This window comes from Metopolophium dirhodum, chromosome 5, assembly GCF_019925205.1.
Source record: "Metopolophium dirhodum isolate CAU chromosome 5, ASM1992520v1, whole genome shotgun sequence".
NCBI classification, from domain to species: Eukaryota; Metazoa; Arthropoda; class Insecta; order Hemiptera; family Aphididae; genus Metopolophium; species Metopolophium dirhodum.
Window position 1 is genome coordinate 1561915 of NC_083564.1, and position 23293 is coordinate 1585207.

Sequence of the window (23293 nt, forward strand, 5' to 3'; positions counted from 1 at the left end):
ATAAGACAGTAGGTAATAATTTACACATATTTATAAGTATGCCTGCAGCTATACAAATACAAAAAATAAATACAACATTAATAGTATATAGGTATAGTAAATACAGTTCATTAAAAATAGTTTAAACATCATTGGACAAAATTATTTATATAATGTCTGTTCAATGTTATATTCACATTTGATATTAATTTTTTTAATACAATGCAAATATTTAAGAAATGTATGCTTGTTACAAATTTTTTACCATGTGTGGTTAAACAACTTAGGATGTTTTTATGTTATAGGTACGTCTCAATACTCATATACATGAAATAAATGATTTACATATGTACAAGTCCTTCAACATTGTCGGATTTCATCTCATTGGTATTAGTAGTAGTATTAGCGTTGAGATCATTTGATGTATCTTCCAAATTATTTTTCTGGATTGGTTTAACTGCTGACACCTGATTTCGAGTCAAGTAATAAGTAATTCTGAAATCCAAAAATATGACTTATGTTATATTTCTTAAATTTAAGTGATAATAATGTATATGCATTACGTAATTGTGTGCATTGTAAAAAACTTACGCAAAACATCCGATTAACGGAACGGTTAAACATATGCTGATGATGAAAAAGGCACTAGGCATAGATTCCAGCGTTCTGTTGTACACTACATTATACAATGGTAAGATTGCACTTTTCGATAAATTGTCCATGGCCATTCTCACAGCATTCATAGATCCTATTATATAGACACAAAAACACATTTTCAACATAAGTAAATAAGTTACTAAATACATAAGGAATTTGGAATGTGTTTTAAATAATCATAGAAAATAAACATTAAAACGTTCTAATAACGTGTAACGATTTTAAACATTGGTTATTGAGACATTTCATTAGATACTAGATATAAATTAATTACTTACCTAGTTCATGAGATTCCACGCATTTCGAAGCTATGGCACCACAGAGAGCTAATGCCGCACCACGAAACAGTTCTAACGGAGGTACTATAATATAAAAGAACCCGATTAGTTGTTGTATAATTTGCATTGTGATTATTCAATGCAGGTAGGTACTCAATATTCATAATAAGTAGGTGGGTATAAAACATTGATTTTACAATAAACAATAATATTGTAAAATCAAGTACCTGCCATTTGTCAACGATATAACTTTTACAATTATAAATAACAACCATTTTACCTATTATTGTTAGTATTAATTAATTTAAAAAGAAAAATTTGAATTAATGATTACTATGATCAAAGTTATACATAATATAATATTCTATATACAATAAATAGTGTTTGTTCATGATATAATTAGTAAATAGTACAGTTGTAGGCAAGAGACAACATTGATACAATATACATAATGTATTTTAGTTTATATTCTAACTTACTGTTAGACTATTATCCAAAGCTGGGCAAGTTAACCAATTTTTATAACTAGTTAAAGTTAAGTTATCCTAAAAAAAAAATAACTAAGCTAAGTTAAAGTTAGTTTTAAAAAGTTACAGAATTTGAGTAACTAAGCTAAGTTACAAATTTTCATGAAAATAATAACTAAGTTAAGTTACTTTTTTTTTTAAAAATACCTTTAACTTACTCATAAACGTTTTTTTTCTCATCGTAGGAAAATAACTAGTTTTGGTATAAAGTAAAACAAATTAATAACAAATGAACAGACTAAATTATTTTATAAATTATACAACTGTTTTCGATTATTGTTATAGCTATTAGTATTTATTTATTAAAAACAATTAAATAGTATTTGAATCTTGAAATATAATTTTTTTCATTTGTTTCCATTAAAATACAATAGAAATATAGAATAGAATATATTATAATATAGTACCTATTTAATCATATTCTACTCAAAAAATATAAATTAATCTACTGCTGCTAGTTCTGCTATAAAGCAAAATTGTGAAGTTAATAATTATTTTCAGTTTTAAATGTTGTCTAATCCAAATGTTTCTTTTTTGAATTTGAAGGAAAATGTTTAAAACATTGATATAAGAAAAATAATATTTACAGTTCACATTAAAATATAAAATATTAAAATGTTACAAAAATATTTTTACAGTCCTAAATCTTTTCAGTTTATTAAAAGTAGCAATCAAACTATTAGAGCTAATAAAGTGTTCAAAATGACAAAATTACTTAATTAATCATGGCGGTTCTCAGAAATATCAATGCAAATAATGTACAGTTCATAAATCATAGTAAGAACTTTTTTGTAAATAACTTTTTACAAATAACTTTAATTTTAACAAAATAACTAAGTTAAGTTACAATTATTTATAAAAAGAAATAACTTAGTTACTAATTAAGTTATTTTCTACATTCTATTTTTTTTTAAATAGTTAAGTTAAAAGTTATCAAAAAAATTAAATATTAACTTAACTTTTAACTTTTTAACTAGTTACTGTACAGCTTTGCTATTATCTTATCGTGTAGTGTCAAGTGTGTACATACTGCATAGTAAATAGCAATAATTAGTATTCGTTCATCGTTTATTGGTATATAATATATATATATCGGCATATAATATAATATACTAATATAATATAATATAATATATTTATAGTCTTTATTACCACTCATTATTTTTCAAACGAAACTGAAATTCCGTTCTTTTATGACTTAAAATATATGAAATATACGAAATAATAAAAATACGAAAATATACGAAATATATGAAACAAATCTACGTTTAGAAATAATTCACTGCTTTGCGGAAATTATGTATACTACTAGTAACAGTTGTATAAATTTGCATAGAAAAAACTATGGAAAAAAGATTAAGTTAAGAGTATCTATTTATAATTGTGAAAGAAAGGTACTTACATTTTAATCAAGTGGAATTATTATGTAATTTTTTTACAACACTGTTAGAGTACTTGTAATTTGTTTTAGTATAATACTTAGAAGTGTATGTTTTAATTAAAAATAATTATATTATCATAATTAATAAATACCTAGTTTGTATCCAAGATAAATAAATAGGTATTAATCATATCTTCAGTAGAAAGTATAAAATAAAAAAGCGCGTAAGTGGATGTCGCTTTGCTATACAGTAGGTTACAAGTGGGTCATTGTATAATGGATTGTATTAAACTTAAATTCAATGATATAATATCATTGTATAAGAAAAACGATTTTGAGCGGAGACGGTTTGTCAGTCTGGATATTTTATATTGTTATTATTTATTATATCATGTAAGTTAAACTAATATTATAATATTGTTCTTCTTTATTCGTTTTTATGGTGATACACAAAGCGTTAGAAATTAAAATCCCATTTTTAGCGGTTTTTCGTAATATGTCGGTGGTTTTTCCCGTGGCATTAAATAACTATTGAGAAAATCGAAAAATGACCTTTTTAAAGTACCATCTTGATCCAATTTTCTAAAAGATAAAGTACTATATGTTGAAATCGAAGCACTCCTTCTGGTAAAAATTTTGTATACAGGATAAAAAAAATAAATAAACACCATTATAAAACCACTAGCTTCCTCGCTCCGCTCAGAATCTAAAATCATATAATTTAGTCTAGTAAACAATATTTGAAGCTCTAAAAATGATTTATCAAACATTTGTATGTTAAAATAGATAAATAAAAAAATAAGATATGGCAAAAAAATAATACGACCGAGGCCAATAATCCATTTGTGTAAGAGGAAGGAGGTCGCAGTAATTAAAATATATTTACTTACCAAATAATAAATATTGCAGTTTAGTCACTAGTAGGAATCCGACAGCAGTTGCAATATCGAAGAAAGTAGCAATCAGACCGATCATTGCATCGTTCATTTTAAGGAATCGACTTAAAATTCCAAGAGAAAATAATGATCCTAAAATTTGTTTTATTTTAATATTAAACGTTCATAAAAAAAGAATAAGAAAATCTTACCAAATAGCATAATTCCCATTGTGTACGCACTGAATAAACTAAAATTAATTTCTTTGAAGCCAAACTGTTTTCTCAAATACAAGTACATTAGACCTATTTCACCTGTGAATGAATAAAAATAAATATTATTTAAATTAATAATTCATATCCTATGAACAAAATAGGCACATATAAGCTGTTCCTTTTATTATTTTCTTTCTTTAATTAACTGCCAGAGATACTATCTCGAAAGTCGAAGACTTGTATTAACATAGCCATCAACGCCGTTTTGAGGATGAACCAACACTATAATATCTCTTTCTGAATTGTGATCATACATTTTACCCACATGTGATTACAATACATTGAAAAATACAAAAATATTTTTCAGTGAAAGTACGGTTAAATTGCCTAAAACTGATCTTAAATAAGGGCCATGTGCGTAAATCAGACTAAATCTATAGGTAACTCACATACCTATATGGTCGATGATAGAGTTTTTAGGGGCCATGAGTCAAGGTTTTTCGTGGGTGAAAACGATTCACATTCGTTTGGTGAAATAATGATGACTATGGCTATAGGTACTTTTTTTTTTGTACTTAATATAATAGTATTATAATTTAGTGTGTACCTAACTGCAAGACTAAAGCGTAAATCAATTCTCTAATTTTATCATACATATAGGCTGCGTTAGTAGAAGTAAGATTAGGGTGCAGGCATGATGGTGGGTCTAGTACCTATGAAATAAACATTTTCGGCCCCATCAAGCAAAATAGTTCGCCATGCCGTTGATATATATATAGTATATAGGTAGCCTTTCGATACGTTGACTATATACATTTAGGGACCTACCTATAACAATATAATTTACTTATATCCACAGCGCAGTTTAAACGTTAAAGCGATATACTTTTAGCGATACTGGGTCGGTTAGGTTACATATTAATATCTGTATCTCACCCACAAAAGGAGCGCCGGTCAACGGCGAGGCGACGATCATAAGCAAGAGTACAAAGCGCTTGTGGTTGTCACGCTTGACGAATACGGTCTTGCAGCTCTGGACGACGATATTTGGGTCAAACGTGTTCCTGTACAGTGAACCAGTCACCTTGTACGGTTCGGACGTGTCGTAAATGAACAGCAGGCCCAAGCACAGGGCGATCGCGTTTAGGCCCACGTTCAAGGCAAACACGGTGGCGAACCCTAGTCTTACGTTCAGATAACCACCTGACAGCGCGCCCAAGGTGGCGGCCAGCGGCAGGACGGCTGACGCGAACCCGATGCGCATGGTCCGGTTGGACATGTTGGTGATGTCAGCTAGGTACGCGAACATGCCGATGAAGAAGCAGTGCTGCGACCCGGTGACGGACAGGATTAGCGACTGCGTAATACCGGTGACAGTGGGCGACAGCTGGTTCCAGAACACGGCGGACAGTAGGTTGAACGCGTCGCAGGTCATCTGTCCGATCACCGGCACGAACATCAGCGGCCGGCGACGGCGGCCGTGCCGGTCGCTCCACGGGCCCGCGAACATGATGAACACCAGCGACAGCAGTTCTTGGATCATGTGTTTCCACACGTTGATGGACGAGACGCCGTGCTGCGCGCTGTTCTCCAGAAGACAGTCCGGCAACACGTGCAGGTCCGGTGCCATGGTCGCGTTCGGGTTGCATCCTTTATGCAACAGCATGTTCGTGCCCACGTTGTTTGACAGTACGTTGGCCACGAAGTACAAGAACAGCATAGGCTCCACCGTCACCGCGCAGCGCAGCGTTTTGAACGATTTGAGTTTCGGCACGTATATTGTCATGATTACGCCAATGACGACGACGACACTCGCTTAGTCTAAAATAAAAAAATCGATCGATTTGTATTCATATTATATACTGCAATAATGCGTATATTGCAGACTATGCAGTTTTTTTTTAATGATCGCTTAGTTACCGAAAGGTTAGGTTAGGTTAGGTTACGTTATGTAAAATATTGCTAAGTTGTTATTTAATTTTAATAAATTATGTGGATGTAGAGGGAAAGATGACCTACAAGGCAAAGTTTCCCTCTACAGCGCCACGATTACGACAAAAAAAAAAGGTTAGGTTAAGTTCTTTATATAGTTTTAAATACTACAATGGTTTGTGTTTTGTTGTTATTTTGAAGAATTCGTGAATAGGCATTAGGCTTTTTAATAAAATCTCTTTAAAGAAAAATAAATGACAACACTTTATTCTCTTTATTCTTAGTACTATATAAACGTATATTGTCCTACCTACCTATACGGATAAATATTTCAGGTGGTTATAAATCATAACAAATTTACTAATTACAAATTGTAAAAGTTGTAAATTATAATTTACAAGTTTTCGTGGTACAACACGTTTAGTGGTGAGGACGTGAGGTTGAGTCAGGTTAGGTATTATAGATAATATACTATTACTAGCTGATCCCGTGCACTTCGTTGCCCGTTAAATGTATCAACTCTATATGACTTAAACTTTGTTCAATTCGTTATTTAATATTCGGTGTATAGTATTCAAAATGTATCTTAACTTTTCCGTTTCCCGGAATAAAAATTCTGATACGCAGCAGTACATTAACAGGTAGGCAATTTACCTGCGGTAGATCGCGGACCCCGTGCTGTTTGTACGTATGATTTAACTCTAAAGTATCAAATTTTTACCAAGTTTGTCGTTTGTACTTAATATAATCAATTTATTCAAAATCCTATTCTAACCTTAACCGTACTAAAATCCGATGAATGAAATAAAAAAAATAATTTACCCTTTGTAAATATTAACCTATCTTCTTCCCCAGAGGTCTAATCTACCAACTAACTATATAAAAACACAGACTATAACTATACAGACCAAACTCTGGAACTACTTATTAGATCTTATTTATCTTATTTGACAAAAGACAATAATACAAACCAACAAATATGCCCGATTAACCAATAGCAACCAATATATTATACACGGGTGGATTTTCACGTATTGGCAGTGAATAATTATAATCGTTAATTACTCCACTAAAACGCCACATTTTTGAAAATCCTTTCCTATTGCACGGTGAAAATATGAGAAGAACCTCTATTCCAAATTTCAAGTCCGTACGTTGAGTAGTTTTTGAGATAAAGCGATCAGTGAGTCAGTGGTATTTGGATTTTATATGTATAGATAACTAATTATTGACTAACATTATCGGACTTTATTTATGCCTAAAACCTGCTCCGTGATATCCTCTTTCATTTAAATAAAACTGCATGTCAATTGGATAAGAAGTTTCGAAGCCAAACCGTAACAAAGATTTCCTCTTTTGCTTGATTTCAGTTTTATATATATAGATATCTACTATTAAAATGCCTGAATATAAATGTTCATAGCATGGCAGATTGCAGAATGTATATCCGGAAGCCAGAACCATCTTCACATATTATTCTTCCAAACTTTGCGGAATCACTCGCTTTGTCCGGACCTCACATCCGCCAAAAATATATTGGACTTTACCTCACCGTGTATGCAGTATATAAATTTGCAATCATATTTCAACAATATTTATAGGTATTAAAATGTAATACTGTAATGCAATATATATATTAACCAGACATGTATTAATTTCTTTAACTTAGTTATAATTAACATTATAAGGACTGACGTGTGCAATAATATATGATTTGTCATAATTTATATTATGCATAATATAGTTATTAGGCGATGGTCATATATTGTAGTTTCTACAGCTGCTTTCTAAATAAAAATAAACACTTAAAACACTAGGTATCGACTATCCTCTGGTGTAGAGGTAAACGCGCGTTGTACGTAGATTAATATTAACTCGAACAAATCTGTACACAATTATAGTTATGTACTTTGAATTTGTATGTATATAATTTATAAATATAATAATTGATTTACACCTGTATACGCACGAGGTATATTGGTATATATAGGAAAGTTACATCGAACAATTATTTGATACGGAAGAAATGGCGAGAATATGATATACAAAGCCGAACACAGAACCCATTTTTGGAGGGTACTTCTTTCATAAGTACTCGTCAGGGAGGGATACAAAGGGGTAGGGGGGGCTTGGGGTTCAGCCCCCCCAGACACATTATTTCTCCAATTTTCATAGGGAAGTTTACATAAATATTAACCTTAATAATTGACAGTTTTGGAAAAAGCGACAATATGAAAAGACGTTTGGATTTTGTTATTTAATATAATATACTCTTCAATTGATTTATTATATTAAGATTATAATAATATTGGAAAAAAAATTTAAATTAAGAATGTCTATTGTAATTGTATTTGTGTTGTAAAAAAATTGTTGCCCTTCCCCCCAGATATTCACTCTGGATCCGTGTCTGGTACTCGTAGTATTTGAAATTTCATTACCCGCAGGTTTGTTTATTGCAATTATTATGATAAGTTTTTTTTTTAAATTTATGTGAATGCCTCAGTAGCTGGTCATTGGCTTCATCATGATTGTTATTAAACTAATAATCGTTATCGATCAAATATGTCAAGGTTACACGATTCGCTTTACGGTATCTATGAATGTAATGAATGGTGTTGTATCAATCAAGTTTAATCGCATTACGAGCTAAAAAATTTGTGAATTTGGTTAGTTATCGGAATTTACTATTTGGTTACCTTCTTCAGTTTCCTACTTGTATACCACGTTAACGAGAATATAACTATTGAATAATATTATGCAAAAATGCAATATTCAATGCCACATAATATATCACAATATATATATATAATGTTGTGCTATAATATATGCGTATCGCCTATGTGCAATTATTAAATTATACAAAACTTTTTTTTCTTTTAGGTTTTTATTTAAGACTTAGAGAGTATTGGTAACGATGATTAAGATGATTTCTAAAATTAAACATTTGTCAACATTTAGTTTATTATTTGCTGGAAGTTTAATCACAAAGATAGTCATGAAATAAAATGATTAATTTATTTATAGAAATAAATAAATTGTTTGTTTTTAATTTTTTATTTGCTTAAATGTTGAACCCATTAAACTAAAAAAAGTGTTTTCCTAATGTTTAATTTTATAAATAATTTTTACTGTCATTACCTATCAGTATTTACAATATAGCATACTGATTAATGGCATATGACTATAATTTATAGTAATTAGTAGCTGGTAGGTCGTAGGTATATAGTAACTAATGTACATATTATTATTATGCATGTATGTACGATGTACCTATATTATGTATACCTACTATATATATTAATAATACAATTAAAATTAAATAAAATGCGCGTAAAGTACAGGTTTACCATTGAATATATCAATGTATATGATGTGTATTAACTATTGTTGATATTCGGGGTGTTTGTGATCAGGCTATAATAATTAGTTTGAATACAAAATTATACAACGGACGCCTACGTTGGGAGCCGTTAAGGCTTTTGATGTTGCCGCTGCCGTTCAGACTCGTGATTCAGTTAGTGGGAGCATAAAAAGTAATAATTCGCACTATACTGCCAAATTTTAGTTCTCAGTTGGTACCTACTTATTAGTTACCTATTTGGGATGTACAAAAATACAATTTAGTGCTTCATCCAAACCAGTTATTTCTCCCCCGGTTTTTCAAAGATGCGCCGTTGAAACAACGATATAGTATGGCGAGGGTCCATCAAGGTCGACAGATATTAAATAACCTGGTCTGTATTCACAAATCGTACTTATGATAGGTAACGACTTAGCGTCCTTAGCGAGACTGCTGGGATACAACAATATTTTATACGAACTATCAACATTGAACACGGAAAATATTGAACATTTTTGCTTAATCCTTACAACTTTTAAGTTGTTTAGCCAGTTTGCTTACAAATGATACCTGATCCTTCCTTCTGCACAATATCTCCAATCGATTGATACCTTTCAGTTAATCGCCTACAATTTCAGTCGTTGGTCACCTAAGCCTAAGTAGCTTTGGGCGAAGATTATGAGGGAATTATCACGGTTTTAATGCAGACATTCTGACTATACATATAGTCATATAGAATTTAAGAATTATAGAAACACAATCGTGGCTCCTCGTGTGACCGCTATGACGCATTGTTTTTTTATCCATTGCTTTACCGGATAATACGTAAATATTAAATGCGAATTAAATTAATTTAAATAAACGGGTATTTAATGCTATGAAGCACTGGTTCCCGACCAGGTGGGATCCCCCCAGGGAAAGAATTTAGATACCGCACGGGGGGAATATAGTGGTGATGAAATAACGAGAATTTTGTTGTTAAAATAATTATGCCATTTTATAATCAATAAAAATGAAAATAATAAATTAATTTTGCTTATAATATTTAATATAAAAATATTTATAAAATTGTATTCATGCAAAAATATAAAAATAATATTATTAATTATTAAGTCGATTTACATATTTATTTTTTTTATTATTGATACAGCATTAACAACTAATGGTTATTAGTTCACAGAAAAATAATATTAGCTACATAATATAATATATGTATATGAGTACATTAAATTTCCTAGATTGAGTTATACATGTTAATATATTTAAGAAATAAACATTTATATTTTATTTTTAGTATGATGAAAAAAAGAAATAAGTCATTATAGGTAGTTGTATAACGTATATAATTATTTGTTATTACTAAAACAAAAAAGGTTATCTAAACTCTAATATAAAGGGGTGTGAAATTTTGAAAAATGTACATGAAGGTTGAGAACTACAGTAAAGTTAACTTTTAAAATAATCGGAAGCCAAAGCTCTCTTTATTTTTCTATAACTCCGTAACTAGATAGTATATGCAAGGTTAGTTATACCTAATTACATTTTAAGTAACTAAGATAACAAGATTTATAGATTTGGATAGCTATTTATGTTAGTGGAATGAAATTATATAATAATATTCATACCAAGAGTTTATATTATGTTTGAACTTTGAACACGCTAATCTCAGAAACTGCTGGACGATATGTCGGTATCAATAAAAAGTATATCAATAGACTTTTTGAGACTAGGTGAGTGTTTTTAGCTTCTTGTTTAAGCCCCTATAGGTAGATTACTATAGCATGGCGCACATTTCACAAATTATTTTCGCTTTGGTTCACGAAAATTGAATAATTGTTTTGTTTATATTATATAGGGTTGCCATTGGTTAAAGAAATAACATTTTAAAATTTGTATAAAAAATGTCGTTCGTATAAATCATAATTTATAATTAACATGCTATATTTTGTTAGGAATTTAATTAAATTATTATTATTTTTTGATTTGTGTTTCTATGACAATAAACAAAGTGTTATGAAAATCAGTCTCGCGATATTTATTGTATTTTTGCGTTATTACAAAGAGTTTAAAAAAAGTGGGTAGGTGGATGTCACTCTGCTGTACAGTATGTTTCAAGTGGGTCAATGTATAATGGATTGTATTTAACTTGAATTCAATGATGTAATATAACTGTATAAGAAAAACGATTCTGAGCGGAAACGGGTTGTCTGTCTAGATATTTTATATTGTTATAGTTATTATATTTTATTATACCTAGCCAGTAAGTTGAATTAATTTTATAATATAATTATTCTTTATTCGTTTTTATGGTGATATACAAAGCGTTGGAAATTAAAATCCAATTTTTAGCGTTTTTTCGTAATTTGTCGGTGGTTTTTCCCGTGGCACATTAAATAACTATTGAGAAAATCGAAAAATGACCTCTTTAAAGTACCATCTTTATCCAATTTGTTAAAAGATAAGATACGATATGTTGAAATCGAAGTACTCCTTTTGGTAGAAATTTTGTATACAGGATAAAAAAGGTGGATAAGTGGATGTCGCTCTGCTGTACAGTAGGTTACAAGTGGGTCACTGTAATGGATGGTGTTAAATTTGAATTCAATGATATAATATCATTGTATAAGAAAAACGATTCTGAGCGAAAACGGTCAGTCACCCTATGATATTACCAAGTATATTTGATGATATTATTGTGAATAAAGTAATTTATATATAACCTATTAACGTGGAGCCTTGTTTTAAATTTTCAATCCTTAGCCATAAAAGTTAAAAATTTTATAAATTTTTAACCACAAAATAATTAATAAATTATAAATTTGATAAATGTTGTCAAAATTTGAACTTTAAATGCTTATAAAAAAAAATTGTGCATATGTATTTTTAATATTTTTCAACTGCTATTAAAACGATATATCAGGAGTCTAATATTAAATTTTCACGCTTTTTTACCCAACAAATAAAAATTTATTGATATTTATAGAAAAAAAAACTAAAAAAATTGAAAACTGACAATGTCCGTAAACAGCTCAAAAAGAGTCAAAATATTTTCAACATTTTATGGTGTATATAAAATGCTAATATAAACATTCAGTGAAATTTTCAAGTATCTACAGTCATTCGTTTTTTAATTACAATAAAATAAGAAAATTGTTACATGAGAAATCGAGTAAATATCAAATGTCGTAAAAATATAAATTTCAGACGCTCATAAAAATTTAATTTAAGTTTCTTCTAGACATTTTTTTTTTGATAAAGGTAGACAAACTTATAAGTAATCTTATATTACATTTTCAAATCTTAGATTTAAAAAGAAAAATTTTTATGAATTCTCATCAAAATAATTTGCTATTTTTCGTGATTTTTCCGTATTTTGTCAAAATTTGAACTTTAAATGCTTATAATTAAAAACTGTGACTAAGGATTTTTAATTTTTTTCATCTGCCTTTGAAACAATAAACTAGGAGCCTTCTATTAAATTTTCAAGCTTTTTTACTCAACAGATAAAATTTTATTGATATTTATAGAAAAAAAATTTAAAAAAACTGAAAACTGACAATGTCCGTAAACAGTTCAAAAAAAGTCAAATTATTTTCAAAATTGTATTGTGTATAGAAAATGCAAATATAAACAACCAGTGAAAATTTCATGCATCTACGGTCATTTGTTTTAGAGTTACACCAATAACCAAAATCGATTTTGTTAAAAATCGATTTTGCGTAAAAATTCCCGTTTTTCCTTAATTTTTCTTTTGTTTTTCACATCGCTTTTGAAAACTACTGGGAAATTAAAATTTTGACCTCCCCAATGCACCAACGATATTCACTTTCCCATCGAACAAGATACTGAAGTCGAAAATCGAAGCATTATTTCGACTACTTATCGTGTACACAGACACAAAAATAAAAAAATAAAAAAAAAACACACATCATTGTAAAATCAATACATTCATCGTTTCACTCAGAATCTAAAAAATAAATAAACACTATTATAAAACCACTAGCTAAAAAAAGTTATAAAAAAATTAAAAACCTAAAAAACTAACTCTAAAAAAATTTGTACCTATCCCAAAAACATATATGTTGAAAAAATTTAGTTTTAGTTTAGAAAGTAGTTCGAAAATATACCAAGTTCTACAACCAATCCACCGCAGGTGGATTTCCCATCTCGTTCAAATGAGTTCATATAGAGAGGTACATCGAAGTGTGATTTGCCCGTGAACTTAGGTACACTAAAATCGAGATATACCGGGTGATTCTTTTATCAAACACTCATTATTTCAAAAAGTGTAAATTTTTTTACATAGTTTCAAGTCACTTATAAAACAACGTTTTTATTAAAAAATTATATTTTTAAATATTTTTTATCCTTATGTTTTTTTTAAGTTTTTTACTTTTTTGAATGATAAAATAGGGTTTTAATTTTATATTCCAAAGCAGAATATTTTTCTTAGTATTTCGATACATGAAAATCGAATTTGGTGTAAGTAGTTTATGAGTTATAAATATTCAAAGTTTTGATGAGCGGTGAAGTGGACAAACATTTCGCGGGGTAACCCCGTACCACTTTACTCCGCTCATCTAAACTTTAAATACTTATAACTCATTAACTACGAGTCCCAAATTTGATTTTCATGTATCAAAATACTAAGAAAAATATTCTGTTTTGGAATATAAAATTAAAACCCTATGTTGTCATTCAAAAAAGTAAAAATCTTAAAAAATTACAAGGATAAAAAATATTTAAAAATATAACTTTTTTAATAAAAACGTTGTTTTATAAGCGACTTGAAACTATGTAAAAAAATATTTTCGAAAAAATTTACACTTTGAAATAATGAGTGTTGTTTGATAAAAGAATCACCTGGTATACTTAAACTGAGATACACCGGTATAACGCCGTATTTTATGTTTGTTCACTTTATATAGGTGGATCATGTTCTTATATTTCTTTCAAATATAATATTTATCTATGTTTTTTTATGATTATAATTGTATAAATAGTCACATACTCATAATAAGGAGTCATTAATATTGCTGCGATTATACCGACGATTTTGTATGCCTTCTTAATATTATAATCTTTAGCTAGCTTGATTGTAATTACTTTAATCACGAATATAATTTTAAATTTATAATCTAGCAAGAAGACAGTTTGTTGTGAAAAAAGTTTCATATCCATATAATCACTGTATGTAGGTTACCATAGTAACCATATAGACCTATCATATTTCACCAAACACATTTTATCGTAACGGTATGCTTAAATACCTACCTAATATTATATTTTGTTGAAGCATACTGTCGATTAATAAATAGGTAATAAGTAATAAAAACCTGTATTAATCCACATATTATTATACATAATATCGTAACCAAAAACCGTGTTCAAAATAGTTAAATATAAATATAAAATATTATATAATATATAGTTAAAGCGGTCAGCGGACTACTATTATAATTTATAATACAGCAATACAATGTTTATATAACGAATTATTTATTTAACTGCCCAACAAATTGGGTTGTTATACATAAGTATCTAAATGCCGCAATTAATGTTTCTACAAACTATATAGTATAATGACGATTAAAATCCATTTGAACAATTAATTCTGCAGATAATAACGCTATAAAAAAAAATAAAACAATATTTTTATACTCTTTATGATGTAGATAAGCATGATATATTGTATAAAATCATTAATGAGTTTATTGATGATGTATGTACCTACCTATATAATACCTAATAGTTAATACAATCTTGACTTTAAATGTGTACCTACTTAAATAGATTATAAGTCATCATGGTTCAATAATAGTTTTAATTTATTTGATTTTATATTCTTTGGAAATTTTAAATAATTTGTACCCAAAAAATACGAAAATATAATAGGTAACTAAGTACATTATACAATGTACATAGGTACTAGATAGAATATAACATTATAACGTCGTGGGATAAACCAGTTAAAAACTATTAAGTCCTATACGTTTCTTTCCTTTTGTGTTATAATTTATAAATCTTTTGAAAATTAACTTTTAGTTAAATTACAAACAATTTATCATTCATAGATATTTTTTTCTCATTCTCGTAAATAAATAAAAATATTTTAATATTTCTGTTGTAATTTTTTATTTTATTGAAATTAAATAGTTCTCCAGTGAAAATAGGAAAAGTAACTAATTAATCGACAGTCTGCATAACATAGGTACGTATTATTGTATTTCTCCAAATCATTAAACATTTTAAATAGGTACTTAAACTGTTCACACCCAAATGTATTGTTATTGAGATGTAGTGCATTTAAATAATTTATAAACAGTAAACTGCCATAGTAAATATCAACCGGTATAAATGTACGAATAGGCCTTGAATACTTCATATACTTAGCAGTTATGAAGCTAGTCAATGGATTTAAACTGTCAAATTAAACACAGTTTAATAGTTCGGACAGTTAGGTAGGTAGGTACATATCTTTTGGCAAATAATTTTTTTTATTTATTTACTCCCACAATTCTATTGTTTATAAATTTAATAATTCCATACATTTTAAAGGCTTAGCCTAGAGTAATTGATGCATTTTCTTATATGCATTGGAAAGTTATAACTTATGAACATTAAATGTTATCTCGTTACGAATATTATTATCATTTATATTGATTAAGTGTATACTTATACAATCAGTATTTTTAACAAATAAATTTGAAAACTTATATATTACATAACACGTTGGTAAAACAAAAATTCGAAGAAATAAATATAATATTTACTATTGTATAAAACCATATTGTGATAAAACCATTAGAACCCAATAAGATGAACATATAATCAGTTTAAATAAAATATTTCGTTATTAAAATGTCTGACTTCAAGATGAGTCATACTTTGAGTTGACCGAACGAAATTAATTGTATTTGGTGATAACTGATAATATTGTACGAACTATTTGGTACTGTATCTGTAAATAATAACACCAGTGACCTTTTGACCAAAATATAAAATAAATCCTATTATATTATTCGACTCCTAAAATGTATCCAAATATCAGGCGGTTATATTATAATAATATAATATTTAAACTACCTACCAATATTATTATTCAATTTATTTTTGTGTGTTATTAAAATTATGTAATTGTATATTAAATTATCTAGCCATCATTCATTCGTAACACTAATAACCTTTATGTTGATGTACCTATAATGATGTAATGATGTAAATAAATAAATAAATAATAATATACAAAAAATAAGTGATTGTTATGAATATCTACGTGTTTGTCAATAATAGTTTTTTATACATCCGTGGATACTTTGTCGTACAATTAAATTATTACAGTCAATATTAATAGTAGCTATATAATATTTAAGTAATTATTTGGAGTAGCTATTAAATATCAAGTTTCCAACACAAATATATATTTAATATATAGAAAGTACCTATACACGGATGTATTATAGTATTACTTATGTCATGCGGTAATTGTTTGTGGTTTAAATATACCTACCTATATGTGTATAATATGGTCATCCGGTGTACGACATTATTCACATAAACTAAATAAGATAGGTGGGACTAAGCCAAAAATTAGGTTTCTTATGTATAAAAAAATGTGTACATGTGACATGAAATAGGTAGTATATTATTATAATCTTTATTTAATATATAAAGCTGTCGAGTTTGTTTGTTTGTTTGTTTGAACCCACTAATCTCAGGAACTACTGGTTCGAATTGAAAAATTATTTTTTTGTTGGATAGTCCATTCATTGAGGAAGGCTATAGAATATATAACACCACGCGACGACAAATTAATAAAAGCCCGGGGAAATGCTCAAACAGGGATTTTGAGATTTACGGTGGAAATGTTTGTGTATAAATGGTTAGGAGAAATAATTGAATGGTCGCTATTGGTTATAGAATAAATAATTAATAGATAAAGTATTTATTTATTATTGGTTGCCATTGGTTGATCGGGCAGATCAGGTACAAGCATGCATAAAATCGAATTTTCACACATTGCCTACCAAGGTGGCTGATATGCACTTACTGCAGTGAGTAACACCAAAAAGGAGTTGAACAATCACAATTTTTTTAAGAGTTGTCATTTTTTATGGGCCACGAAGTGCGCAGGAGTAGCTAGTATAATATATAAGTACATATACATTTGATTTAATTTAATTTCAAAATAATGAATAAAATTATTGTATTGAATAAAAATGCTTCGAAATTTCATAATTCTGAACATAAAAATCTGTTTATATTTTTCTCCACGATGTGATTAATTATCGGCCAAAACAAATACAATAGTTATGCAAACTAAAAATTAAAATAGAATTTTTTTCCTAAAACGAATAATCTCGAGTCGTAACTATATTACAGCTAAAAATGGTTACAGAATAGAGTCATAGAGAGTAATTAATATAATGACATTTATTTAAATGTAACGTACGCATTGTAATAAATATTTGTACCTATAATGTATAATTTGATTAAGTTATCGGCTACCTATATTATTAAACAGTACAGGAAAATAAGGATAGTTGTCTAAAAATAAGTAAAAAATATCGTTACCTGTGATATTATATTGCGACAATTAAATCCTAATAATTGATTAAAATTATATTGATAATCGCATTCGAATATTGTTTACGTAATACAATTTCATTTAAGACAACTAGACAAGTAAATTAGAATCTCGACCATTAACTTGAAAACATTTTGGTCATTTTTAAAATCACATTGAAAAAAACTAATTATTTGAAAAATCATAAATTACACTAGCTAAATTAAAAAATGAATGGGTTTACTATAAGTGTGTTTTAAATACACTATTACCTATAGTTTATACCTATATAACATGTGTGGGTAGATACATAGAGGTAGAAAAGCGAGGACATATCTATGGATAATGGACGGTGCATAGTGTCCTAAATAAAAGCGCTCTACAAACATTCACTCTCTCGTGAACACTGACTGTCGTACGTCGACCTAGCGGACTATAATACGACAACAATATTATAAGTTATCGTTAATACCTAGATACCTATAATAAAACAGTTGATTTTCGATAACTCGAATCTCATGGGGAATAAAAATAAATTCGACTTATATGTATTTTCTCAAACACAACTTAAAAACACTGCAAGGGAAAACCATTCAAGTTACCGAGACTTGACTGTTTTATTTTATATGGATCGACGTACCTACGATGAACGTGCGTATTATGGCGAAATATGTGTTATATATTATTATTATTAACGTATTTTGACTATGAGTATAAAAAAAATAAAACAAACTATGAAAACAAACAAAAAACTATTTTCAGTTTTACGTACGATTTACGAAGCGTTATATTGTGTTGGTGTGTGAAGTCCACTATAATAGTCCGGCGGCAACTGCAAAGGTATAGGATTCGGTTAACCGGGGACGACAGTAGTAGTTATGAAACAATGATCTATTACCAATATCGATGTGCAGATATTATACTTGGTTTCTGGTTACTTATTAATGTCTAATAACCGATAGCTGGTAACCGACATCCACTGGATCGACTACGACGTGGATACAAAATAATGAAATCGCTCGGATGACATGATGGCGATCGAACGCACACAAACGCAAACACAAACTCCCGCAAACACGCGAGCGCAGACGATCACGGATGATGTATATATGTGGACGGAACGAGCGGACGAGCTCGCGAGGATCGGCGTCGCAACTCGCAGCGATCGCACGCCAGCAGATCGACGGTGGTCGGGTCGCATACTATTTTATAATGCGCGAGATCACGCGTATCATTATTTTATCGAACACATAATTACCGTCTTGATTATTCATTTCATCCACCAGCTTCTCTTCTAAATGTGTATACGGCGACTCGGCACACGCATGCAAGTACCTACCTTAAGTTTCTCATATAACTACGACAAGAAAATTTATAGGTTACACCCCCCCTTTTCCCACGGACGATTTTCGTGTTTTCAAACATTACAATGTTTCCCGTACATACAGCTTGCGTGTGTTCAGGTAGGACGTATACTAAACCAATACTATAACACTTTGAGAAACATAAGTCATAAACAAACGATTATGTTCGTGGTGAAGATTTTTGGCTTATATATATATATATATATTATATACGCTTACCTGTTGAAATAGCAACAGATTTTGACTGCTTCGTAAGTATTTTAACTTTGGACGTGGCCGTTATACGGAATATACTACGTATAATGACGGACAACCCGAATTTACCACCATTTGTTTACCGCATCAATCAACGACGGTTATTTAAATAAATGTCTATCATGAACATAATCAAATTTTGTTCATCGTGATAAACTGATGATTTTTGGTTTTGTTACGCTTACCAGGTAAGTCTTACCTACCTATTGACATGGCAACGGGATTTTAATTGTTTTATTAGTATTTGAACTTTAAACTTTGGGCATGACCACTAAACGAAAAATGCTACGTAATAGCAAACAAATTTGTTTACTTCTACTGTCAATCAGTTATTTAAATAAACATTTATTATGTGTATATAATATTTGTTTCTACGCATAGACGCGTTAACGGTTAGGTACTGCTGACAAATAATTTAAAAAATAACGGGGAGGTCGCTCTGCTGTATATGTGTAGTAAGTTTCGAGTAATTGATTATCCGAGTAGGTTATGGCAACGGTTGTTACATTTGAAATTTTTTTCAAAAACCTCACATATATTATATTCATTGCGCGTATAAAAACCGATTTTGAACAGAGACGGCCTGTCATCACCTATTTCTAATGATATTTAATGATTTATTTGTACTGCCATAATTATTAATACAGTAGGTAAACAAATTTTTTTTAAAAATTTTGCATGTATTTTAATTGTTATAACTTTTTAAGTAAGTTATATAAATTGGTACCGTATAATGGTGGAAATAGGTTCTAGGTAGCTTAAAATTAGTGTTAATCTATTTTGAACGCATTATTATACAGAAAACAATAATAATAATAAATTGTCCCTACAATTTATATTTTTTGAACCACTACCAAATAACTGAATTCGGCTGAGTTAAGATAATTTTTTTTTTCGTTTAAATATCCAATAGGGCCTTAGCCTTTTCTGGAGAATGATATAGTATTATTAGTGGCGACAAAAATTTTCCCTGTGTAGAAAATCACTATTACTAGTCCTGATTATAATAATATGTAAACAGTGTAAACTAAGATCGTGAGAACATGATATAATGTAACGATATACGATATTGTAATAATCGATATTATTGCAAATATTTTCCGTGAACAGTTAGCTATTTATATTTTATACCAATAATAGAGGGATTCTGCGTTTTATATACATTTTATTGCATATACCGCTGGATATTATTTTTTATTCCATTCAAGTACGCAACTGAGATATCACACGAGATATTTATTCGCCATTAAATTTATCTCGGGTCGTGTTTATACTTGGAATCATAATATTATAATTTATAAGTTATGATACACGTCGATGTGCTGTAAAGCGCGCAACGTTGTATTTTACTGGACTTGGCCTTCAGACTGTTTATATTTATACCTATATAGTAATAAATAATAAAATACTAATAATACTACCTATGCTTGATAATATTATAAACTAAACGACTTAGGTATATGTAATATTTATTGTAAAAATAAAACTCCTGTTAATGTTGAGTATTTGCGAAGAAAATTACGACGAGGAACGATTTACGTAAACAATATTTTCCATCACGAATACAATGTTGGTGATAGCGATTTGTGAATAATATCAATATTATTATTATATATTATATTATAATATATTGTAGGTATTATATTATTCAACGACGTCATCGAAATCGTGTTTGATATTATGTCTACATATTGCATTAATTATTCCGTCCACGTGAAGCACGAGCAACAGAATTCAGTATAATATAATATACTAATGGCGTATGGCGTATCTGAATCTTGTTCAGACGAATTACATTTTTAATTCAATTCTTTTACAGCTTGATACGGAAAGCGCCTCGTCAATCAACTTATAATATTTTCTAACCGTTTTATTTTATTTTTTATAGAATTTATTGCTAATATTTGATAATTGTGTTATTATAATATATCTATATAGAAAAATAACTTTAACGCCCAACTCCAAAGGGCGGAGTGTGATCTACCCATCGACCCCTTCAGATTGTCTGCCATATAATATTATAGTCGAACACACTAACTATATTCTCATATAATCTACACGTATATGGCATATCGTGGTATAACATATGCTTTATAATAATATATATACTGCTAACACATTTATCGTTCATATTATTATATTATTTATATTACATCGCATGATGTACAGTACATCAAACATCTAACTGTTGCACTTACAATACTATACTAGGTATATATTATACCTATATACATATATAGAAATATATAAACACGCCACAAGCACTCGTAAAGTCGTAACTAAAATGATACACGGTTGCTATAGTGTACAAATCGTACATAAAACACACACACACGCGTGCGTAAAAATCGTAAATGTATAAGGATGTTGGTCGGAATCGTCGACCGTAACGAATTATTTAAATTATTTGTATGTAAATCAACACGTAGACGGATGTACATGCACGCCGCATCCTTCATACTACATTAATAACACGCTGCAAATCTCACACACTCGCGTGTGCACTGCACTTAGAAACAAAAACATCAACAATTGTTTTTTGCCCGGGAAATTACATTAATTCTGTTAATTATTTTTGCACACGTCCTATATAAAATGTGGGGATTAAGAAAGCGTATTATACGCACAGCGCTACTGTACCTACATTAGCTAATCACTATATTATTGTTAAACACCATCCATCATATACAATACATTAATAAGACCATTAATTACTTATAGAGCAAAAAAGTGATGAAAAAAAAATTATTACTTTAACATATCATTTTGGAGAGAAAAATACTCCGAAAGATTTTTCGTCCTGTAATAATAACACGCTAAGTGGTGAATGGAGGAGAAGAAAAATTATGAATTAGAAACACACTTCCAAAGGGCGTTACCTGATTGCGGCCCGAAATAACCTTTTTACCTATCACGATGATTTCGGCCTGTACATAGTAGGTAGGAAATACTACTTTCAGTGGTTATGAAAACTAAATAAATACCTATCTGAATTTCATCCGGTATGTATTTTGATATAAATATTTAAAAAAAATTTTTATAAATTCAAATTGAAAAATTAAAAAACAAGGAAATACGTAATTTTGAGTTTGTGAAAATAATAAGTTATAAAAACGTTTCTATGGCATTATAATTAATTTTTTTTTTACTCGACCATTTATTGACTTGACTATTAATAAAAAAATTTATATTATTAATTTGTTCCATAAAAAAATTATTATCCTATTTTGAGTTATTATTGTTATAAAACATTTTTGTTGTGTTATGAGTTTTTTAATATAATTGCTATGTTTATTTATAATTTCATATTTATTGTACTTCTTTTTTTTCGTTAAAATTTTTTGGCGTTTATAAATAAACTATTTATATGTATTTATGATGTATTTTTATGAAAATGTATGTTTATAAAACTTTATTTTTAGTTTACCAATAATATATAACGATTTTCATAATTATGTATACGTTATTTTGTGAACCAATGTGTGTTTGAACGCAAACGGGATACTTATATTTGGGACAAAATACGATTACCCGAATTAGGACCGCAATCGGGCATCCCCGCTTGCACATACCGAGTATACTGGAGACGATAAGGTACAAAACTACAAAACACTAAAATTGGCTGGGCATGTATGGGGTAGGCACGCAGGAAATCCTACTGGAAAAATACCACTGGGAAAACCACGATTGAGATGAGAGGACGTAGTAAGGGTAAAGATGTAGAAGCATTATCAGAAGGATGCGACAAGAGAATACAACTGTCAGATAGGGAAAACTGAAGGCAAGGTTGTCTATCGGAATGGTCCTAATGGCCGATTTAGTATCTACCGAAGAAGAAGAAAAATAAGAATTATCATGTACCTATATAGATGTATGCGGCACGCCGAATAAATTCGCACAGGACCGATGTTTTCTGAATGTGAA

At 29.3% G+C, this 23293-nt stretch overlaps 1 protein-coding gene across 1 annotated transcript; it reads right to left on the minus strand.

Annotated features, from left to right (window-relative positions):
* Positions 1 to 18940, minus strand: LOC132945370 (proton-coupled folate transporter-like). The gene is made up of 8 exons (XM_061015091.1): positions 18649 to 18940; positions 18523 to 18582; positions 4849 to 5733; positions 3910 to 4011; positions 3713 to 3850; positions 915 to 998; positions 571 to 727; positions 1 to 474 (listed from the first exon to the last, which is right to left on the minus strand). Exons 3-8 carry the CDS (start codon positions 5696 to 5698, stop codon positions 321 to 323), a joined length of 1485 nt encoding a protein of 494 aa, XP_060871074.1. The 5' UTR covers positions 5699 to 5733; positions 18523 to 18582; positions 18649 to 18940; the 3' UTR covers positions 1 to 320.
* Between the last annotated feature and the right edge of the window lie 4353 nt (positions 18941 to 23293).

Bases quoted from the DNA above. Each gene is read 5' to 3' on its own strand.
- LOC132945370 (XM_061015091.1), bottom strand. From the start codon at position 5,698: ATGACAATATACGTGCCGAAACTCAAATCGTTCAAAACGCTGCGCTGC. The intron at 3,851-3,909 runs GTAAGATTTTCT...AACAAATTTTAG, and splicing joins AATGGGAATTATGCTATTTG to GATCATTATTTTCTCTTGGA. The intron at 475-570 runs GTAAGTTTTTTA...TTTGGATTTCAG, and splicing joins CCGTTAATCGGATGTTTTGC to AATTACTTATTACTTGACTC.